The sequence below is a fragment of the Pygoscelis adeliae genome, unplaced genomic scaffold (genome assembly GCF_000699105.1).
Source record: "Pygoscelis adeliae isolate BGI_AS28 unplaced genomic scaffold, ASM69910v1 Scaffold207, whole genome shotgun sequence".
NCBI lineage: Eukaryota > Metazoa > Chordata > Aves > Sphenisciformes > Spheniscidae > Pygoscelis > Pygoscelis adeliae.
In genome coordinates, this window is record NW_008825160.1 from 663,240 (window position 1) to 671,752 (window position 8,513).

The 8,513-nt window shown below is 52.4% G+C and overlaps 1 protein-coding gene across 3 annotated transcripts in view; it reads right to left on the minus strand.

Annotated features, from left to right (window-relative positions):
• Nucleotides 1-1,123: 1,123 nt before the first annotated feature.
• Nucleotides 1,124-8,513, minus strand: part of PFKFB3 (6-phosphofructo-2-kinase/fructose-2,6-biphosphatase 3) — a 15,942-nt gene continuing 8,552 nt past the window's right edge. The window contains exons 13-15 of one of the 3 annotated variants that reach the window (XM_009328677.1): nucleotides 6,850-7,020; nucleotides 5,687-5,709; nucleotides 1,124-2,691 (exon numbers count right to left, since the gene is read on the minus strand). In XM_009328677.1, coding sequence (XP_009326952.1) covers nucleotides 2,685-2,691; nucleotides 5,687-5,709; nucleotides 6,850-7,020 — 201 coding nt within the window. In that variant the 3' untranslated portion in view covers nucleotides 1,124-2,684. Of the gene's footprint in view, nucleotides 2,692-5,682; nucleotides 5,710-6,849; nucleotides 7,021-8,513 lie in introns of those variants that run through there. The other 2 variants (XM_009328678.1, XM_009328679.1) reach the window with 2 other exon arrangements.

Here is an 8,513-nt window from a genome sequence, read left to right on the forward strand (position 1 = left end):
CTTTGGCTGCGGCATCGCCGCCCGGCCCTCGGCTCCGTTACCCGGAACACGATGGGCAGCGAGTTTCTGGGGCAGCAGATGATGGCACGGGGCTGACACCATCCCACCTACCACCAGCCCCTCCAGCAGGAGAGGACCTCTCTGCTGCTCAGAGACCAATTTTCCCCTTGCTGGAAAAAATGCCAGGCTTCTTGTAGGACCTACCGAGACTTCCATTATTCCCAAAGGAAGAAAGTTGAGGGTCATTAAGTTTTTTTTGCTGTTTGATTTTTTTTTTTATTTTTTTATATATATATATGTATATACACACACACAAATACACGCCAAAACATCTGCAGAATTACATGTTTACAGGATTGATCACAGGGCAGCCAGACGTCATGTTTGCATTTGCTGGCTTATCTTTTTGTAGCAGGAGGAGAAAGATAAAACTCCCCAGGAAGGAGGCTGAAAAGACAAGTGACTTGCCTTCCCAAAACATTCGTTCTTCTCAAAGTCAGAGAAACCAAAAGGGCAGATGTCAACCGTGCACACAGGGAGAAGTCTGCTTTTAATGAGGTTATTAAAAAAAAAGGGGGGGGAGTGTTCTTTGTTTCATCTGTACAGGAATATAATACACATATGCACAAGCTCACACAGGCAGGGCACCGCCGAGACCGTCTCTGCCCCGGTCGGATACGGAGCGAGCGCGGTCCCGGCCCCCTCCCGCCGTCGGTGCCGCTCCAAGCACGTGCTTTGGCTGCACGAGGCTGAAGCGTTAGGCACTGTGGTTCGCCTTTTCCCCAAAGGAAAAACAGACCAAACCCCCCAAAAAACACACACACACACAAAAAAAAAAATCATCCTTTCTCCCCAAACCTCTCTGCTCCCACCTGTAGGGATGTTGTTTCCTACCCAGGAGGCTCGGGGAAAGCCATGGGAAGGATGAAACCAAAGGGCTGCCCATCTCCAATCCCCCAGCCCAGCGCTGCAGGAGGGCTTGGCTGCCTTCACCTCCTGCCTCCAGCTCAGCCGCGCAGGCAAAGAGCACGAGATGGGCACGGAGAAGATGCTGCACATCGGAGTGGGGAAAAAAAAAAAAAAAAAAAAAAGAAAAAAGAAACAACCCAAAATCCTTAAAAAAAAAATTTCAAAATCCACAGACTTTTGCACAAAGCAATAGTGGTTAATTGCCATTTTTAACCACTGTCTCACAGCCCGGGACAGGCTGCCAAGGGATCTCGCATATCAAACCACTGGGAGTTGGCTGATGGAGTCTAAGTCAGGACCTTGTCCCATTTTTTACACACACACACACGCCCCCACCTTGAATGCCCTAACTACTATTTTTTTGTAGTCCCAGCTTTCCAGCATGCAAAATCAAATCTAAAAAAAAAAATTGCCTGTGTTCAGGCTTCCCCTATTAAGGGGCACGACTTGAAAAAAATAAAATAGTTACGCTCCTGCCACAAATAAAGTGCAAAAACCAAGCGGTTTCTAGGTATACACATATACACACACACACACGTGTGCATGTATATATATTAAAAAAACAAAACACAACACAAAATAACAGATAAAACTGTCCCTTCTTGTGGCTTTTTGCAGCCACACAGGGACTCCTGCATCCCGGCCAGACCTCCGGCCACCTCCGCAAGACCTGTGTGTCTGCAAAATGCACCTAGCTCAGCCTGTTCACCTGCCAAGTCCTGCGATGACACAGGGATTCAACACCCCACCCCACCCTCCAAAATCTCCTCTCTCCTCCAAGGAAGAGGAAAGGGGAGATGAAGTACCAGCTTAGCACCTCAACTGGTGCTCAGTCTCCCCAAAAATCAACACACACGTGAACTCAGAGCATCCCCGGGTGCTCCCCAAGATGAAAGCACCACCCGAGCCACCATCGGTGTGGCCCCCCCTACACCACAGGCAGCTCACGACCAGTTTTAGAAGCAGATCTACATTCTCTGCAGACCCTTTTAAGGTGTATCGATTCAAAAAAAGAAGAAAAAAAAAGCATATGTTTTGGGGGTTGGTTCTTTTTTTTTGGTTAAACCCAGCAGTTCTCGGTGTGAAGGACTTCACACAACTGCCTTCCTGGTGCTCGCGGGCCTGGGTGAGCCAGGCTGTGCGTGTGCGACAGGCTGTAGCGTGGGTAAAGGACTGCAGCACAGCATTTTAGGGGCTTTCTTGGAAAGTAATTAATAATAATAATAAAAAAAAAATTAAAAACCCCTTCCCTCCCCCCCCCCTTCCCCTTATTTCTCTGCTAACCCCGCACCATCCACATATATACACCCCACCCAGAGACGGATGGGTACCAATCGTCTATACAAAAGGAGATCAAAACTGCTTACAGGGGAAAATTAAACTCCTGTGCGCTAGAAGCACTTTACAGCTTGCTACGATCTAACAGGACGCCGGAGAGGAGAGCAAATGCTGCAGCCCAAAGATCTGGTGGCGACCCCAGGGAGCTCGGCTCCTCTCCTCCGCTCTCCTGCACCTCTCCCCCCTTCAGCAGAGCGGTTTGCAAATGAACGGGCGTGGGTAGAAACAGCCGAGGGTCGACCTCGCCGCAGACGGAGGAGACCGGTTTATAAGCAAGCTTCGGAAATGGCGATGGGATGGGAAGCTGGCGTTGACGGTGGCGTCGCTGGTGGCCTCGCGACCGCGCCAACGGAGTCACGACGGCTTCTGCGAGTTGTTCATGTTCTGCAACGAGAGGGGAAGGACCGGGGTTGGGGGTCGTGCTAGACCCCATCCCGGCAGCATCTTCTACACACAACATCAAGAAGGGGACGGGGGAAAGTAACAGAAGGCCACGGCACGGGTCACTACGAAAGCATCCACCACAGAGGAGAGGACACTGCCCACCCAAGGAGAGAGATGCACGGGGGATGCGCTGACTTGCCACCCACACCCCTCCCTCCAAGCATCACCTGGCTTTAACTACAGGGTGGGAATTTGACAGAGATATCCCTAAAAACTGAGCTAAAAACCAAGGCAGCCCTCCCACCTCACCCGATCTGCACTTCTGAAGCTGCTCTTTGGTCCGTGCGAGGCAAGGTGACAGGGGATCACGGTGTTCATTCAAGGAGCCAAATTAAACACCTCTCTCTTGCTCCCCTTGAGGGCGGGCAGTGTCCCCCCCCTGCCTACCAAGGAGGTCACTGTTTGTCCATCCTTGGCGCTGCCGAGAAGATGCAGCTCCTGCCAGCCACGCCAAGGGGCCGGCATGGGGACCAGCTGCCGGCAGCAGTATGGCAGGAGCACCCGCTCCCCCAGTGATGCCCCGTGAGGTTTCACGGACCCCAGAGCTGCTTCGGACACAGGCCTGGTGCAGGGTGGCAACAACGGGCACCCACCAGCACGCGGCAAGGACCACAAAACCAGAGACAACCAGCTAAACACAAGCAGGACCAGCCCCGAGGGCGGTGGCTGGAGGAGAGCATCCGCTAGAGGAGAAACCCAAGGGGAGATGATCACAAGGACATGTCCCAGTTCACAAAACTACACAGAACAGGGTGGGGGAAAAAGGGACTAGGAAACAGCTAGGAAGGTTTCTCAGCTTTTTTTTTTTTTTCCTTTTACTACCTAAACTGCCTCTTACAAGCGCCAGGAATCTTGGCCAGGCTATGAGGCAGAGCGGGCTGAGCTGTTCTCTCTGTTATCTAAGGAGACAGGAGGAGGGTTAGGAAAAGCCACATGCACCACAGCCATTTACCTTGGAAATATTAGTAAAGAGAAAACTTTGAGAAAGTGACAAACGGGTCGTCTTTAAGCATGAAAAGTGAAGGGGAGAAGAAGGGAGGGGATCAGGTCGTTGTTAAAAAGTGCACTTTGGATCACAAACCAAGCAAAAGGAAAAGAAATCATCACGCCAGGTAGTCCCGTGACCCCAAACTGGCTCAATCCCACAGTCAGGAGGACTCTGAGCTACACAGCCATGTCCCCAGCCCCTCCAGGTGTCCCCTGCTCCTCCTGGATGGGGGTCAAGACCCCAACAGTGAGGGCTGATGCAACAAAGCGCCCACTGCCAACCAAGTCCCATGGTGCAAATTGGGAAGGAGGTACCTTCCACCTCCCCTGACCCCATATGGGTTGTGGTGGGACACAGTGAGGACCGGACGCGTGCACGTATGAGGCAACAGCCTCCAAGAGAGGTACTGACACCAAGTCTTTGGTTTGGGGAGTCTTCTTCGCTCCCTCAAAAGCGGCCTTTAAGTCCCACACTAGTAGGCGGAGGCAGGCTCCCAGCAGCTGGAGGTTTTAAACATGCTGCTGCCAGCCTACAGCTGGGATGGGTACCATCACCGCCTGCTCCAGCAGAGCTCCTGGTCTAACAAAATCTGATGCAGCCATCTCCCCAACTCAACATCGGAGCGTGCTTTCAGTATCCCAGCCAGCACTGAGGCATGCAGTGCTTTTCATTACAACATGGATGGGAAAAAAAGGTGGATGGAGGCACGGACAAAGAAACAAAAATGCTTTCAAAGCAACCCAAGACGACCAGGCACTTCATCAGGGGCTTTTTGTGCCCATGAGCAGCAAGGGAAGGAGCACAGACATGCAGGCCATGCTGAGCAACTCAATCTCTACATTCGCCCAGGAGCATGAGCGTGATTGATCTTCCTCAACCCATCCACCAGCAAAGCCAAGTGTGACCTTCCGAACTTCCCTTTACTAAAAAAGGTTTACTCTAAAAGGGGAAGAAACGTGAGGTTCACCAGCTGTTACGTGCAAGCAGGGCTGAGGCCTGGCCATGTTATAGCAGATTCCTCCATCTTCAGCCCACAAAATGAACCAGGACAGGGATGCACGTAGGCTGATTCAAGCTGGTCTATAGGGGGGAAAAAAGACCCCTGGGCACTACCCCAGCCTCAGCTCAGCCCCAAACTCTCCCTGGTCTTTGAGAAGACATTTAAGCACAGCTTCCGACAACTGCTGCTCTCAACTCAAATGATGTTACCATGAATTAAGTCCAAAGGCTTCAAATTTATCCAGAAGCTGTCCCGTCCCTATTACACAAGGATCTAACAGCACTGAGCCAAACTGACGAAGCCTTGATTATTCGTAATTAGTGCATTAAATGCTCAAGGCATCTTGCTTTCTTAGTAGAGCTAGAGGACAATATCCTTGCACCTACTCTACCCAAGACATCTAGGCAGACTGTTCCCAAAATCCAGGTTTGCAGAACTGCAGATGCCGGGACCCAGGATCAGTCCAGCTCCAGAAAACACACTCCTGCTCCCACGCAGGCTATAAAACCCTGCTTGGGGCTGAGGTCAGAACCTTCTCAGAGATCAGTCTGGTGCCATCACTCATAGACACAACTCGGAGGCCCTGGGAAGGACAGACCACCTGGGTCTATCACCTACAGTACAACGTGCTATCGCAGAGGAGATAACCCCAGGAAAACTCAACATCATCTCCCATCCCATGACTGTCCAAGGAGGAGGCAGGGAATTTAGACGTCATCAATAGAGGGAAAGTGATAATTTGCTTCATTTCTCAACAAAATTGGGACATTTAATCAAGCTAGGATACTTTCCTAAGACGCATCCAAATCCCCCACACACAGAGAAATATTAACTCCAAGAAGTCCACGCCCCAGCCGGGTTTCACAGCAACAACAAGACAACCAGTGGGATGGCAAGAGACATGGAAAGGAGGCAAAAGGGGGAATAAGACGCAAGAAGGTACTTACAGGCATGCCTTCCCTAGTAAAGGCTGCAGAGAGACAGAGAGAATGGAAAGAGGTGTCAGTAACGCCGCGCGAGACCAGGCAGAGGACACCGGACAGCAGCGAGGGGCACCTGAACAGCGAGAGCTTCCAAACCTGAAGCCGTCGGAGGGTTTGTTGCAAGACTCAACCAGCCCAAGCAGAGCCCCGAAAGCCGAGAGACAGACCGAGTTGCCCTGCTCGGTGCTTGCCGGGGTGGGAAGGCTGATGTGAAGCGGCCACCAAGCAGAGCGGTTGGAGGAGCACGGCACCCTTCCTAATCTGCCCGGAATCTGGCCGATGAGGGGCGAGAGGACACCGGACAACACAGACAACGCAAAGAGGGGGTGGGTGAGACAGCGAGATCCAACAAGCAGCTGGTGGGAAGGGCAGCATGGCAAAGGGGCTCCTATGCTGCTTCTCTGGTACCACCCCACCTCCTTAACGAGCACAGAGCGGGGTTTTGTTCCTGGAGAAGCGTGCAGCAAGGTCTGTCCTTCTACATCCCTTCACGGGTGGGTGAAAGAGGAGAGGACACATGAGCATCACGGCAGCTACCCACAGGGTTTCACCCAGGGCTGCAGAAGGCAACCAGGTTCACCATGCCAAGAGGCTGCTACTCATTTTTCGTCTGTTTTGCCTATTGCTCCGGGAAGGAGGAGACCCCTCAAGTCAAAGATGGGTCCTGGCAGCTCCTTCTCGAGGGCAGCGCAAGAATATTTGCTTTATTGCAATGTCTAGGTCTACGCCAGAGCTGAGTGCATCCAGGGGGAAGGCACGAGCCCTTCAGTCCTGCCCACTCTGGAGATGCGGCTCCCCAGGGGTTTGACACCATGATGCCAGATGGTGAAGGCACTAAATTAACGCAGCTAGAGCTTTGGAGGGTTTACAATGCTCTCAAAACCCAAGAGAGGATCAACAGCGACCCTTCGCCGGGTGCTCCCGAAACCAACCCAACGCAGGGAGGGACAGCAGCCACGGGAGAAAGATGTATCTCAGAGACAGCAGCACAGGTCGCAACAAGTGCAAGCCATTCACCAGCTTCAGGAGCGACAGGAGGAGGACAACAAACAATAAAACAACGAGAATAACAACAACAGAAAAAAAAAAAAAGGAAAAAAGGAAAAAAAAAAGAGAGTTCAACTAACTTGTCCCGGCAGCTGCGTGGGCACTTCCTGAGGAACACAGCCTGGCAGGGCGGAAGAAACAGCCACATGCTCCTCAAAGCTGTTGATGCGAGGTTTTTTGGTGGGCTCTGGGCTTGCTAGAGGGGTAACGCTATTACGTCTCATGAGCGGGTTAGGTCCCTTCTTTGCTTCCTAAATTAGAGTGAGACAAAGAAAAAAAAAGGTAAATAAAAAATAAAATAAAATAAAAAAAGGGAAGAAGGCGACAGTTATAAAGGAAAAAAAAGAAGCAGGTTGTTTTGATTTTTTGGGTTTGGTTTGGTTTTTTTTCTTCTCTTAAACAGCCTCTGCTTTTCCCCACAATCGCTGTCAACATGCAAAGGATGCACTGAAAGGTCTGGACACAGGAAAAAAAAAAACCCTAACGCAAAATGTTCAAGAACGCAATGTCATTTCCCAAAAAGGGGAGGGGAAAAAAACCAAAAAGGCCCTGCACTCAGAAACGAGACAGACTTTCTCCTCACCTGAGCCTCTGCTCACAAAAAAGTAAATATAGATGGATAAAAAAAAAAAACCTAGCGGTAATCAAAAGCCATGACTTTGCACGACAGAAAGAGGCACCCATCAGTCTCCTCCTCAAAGCCGGACCCTCCGGCCCAGGGAGGGGTGTGAAAGCAAGAAGAGGGAAGACGAGCCAGCCCGGGCTGATAAGGAAGATCTGGGAAGTGGGGGCAGAGCAGCCAGCGAGGGTCGGCACCGCGCCAAGCTCCAACTCAAGCGAGGTGGGACGGAGGGGCAGCGCCCGCGTAGCCGAGCGGAGGGACCCAAGCGCTTCACGCGCGTCTCGCTCTATATCCCACCCGCAGCCCACGGCTCTCCTGCCATCCCCAGCAAGGGTGGTGGAGGAAGGCATCGATGGCCCCCACAGCAGGGGGAAGTACTGGCTTCCCCACCTACGGCCGTGGGGAGGGAAAGGCAGCTCAGATGCTGCCACCCGCTGAGGTTGGGAAGCAAAGGAAGGGAGACGTGGGCCAAAAGGGGACGGCTCTGATCATCCAGCCAGGCTCCATCACCACTACACACAAGTTGGAAAGGCCTCAGTGACTGGGACACCGGCACTGCCAGGGTCCCTGGGGTCCGCCTTGGGTGGCTGCCCAGCCCCAACACCGAGCTGGCATCCCCCTGCTCTGGCCTCCGAGCTCCCGGTGGAGCATGGGGCAGATAGACCTGACCTTACAGGGCTTTTCCTCCATGCGAGGAGTGTCCTCCCCGCAGCATCCCCAGCCCAGCGCCGCCACCTCCCACCCTAGAGAACGGCACTCTGGTAGAATGTGCTGGGTTTGGCCAGAGTAGAGTTAATTTTCTTCACAGTAGCTAGTATAGGGCTGGGTTTTGGATTTGTGCTGGAAACACGGTTGATAACACAGGGATGTTTTCGTTACTGCTGAGCAGTGCTGACACACAGTCAAGGCCTTGTCTGCCTCTCACCCCACCCCACCAGCGAGCAGGCTGGGGGTGCACAAGAAGCTGGGGGGGGACACAGCCGGGACAGCTGACCCCAACTGACCCAAGGGATATTCCACACCACAGGACGTCATGCTCAGCAATAAAACTGGGGGAAGAAGGAGGAAGGGGGGGACGTTCAGAGCGATGGCGTTTGTCTTCCCAAGTCACCGTTAGGCGTG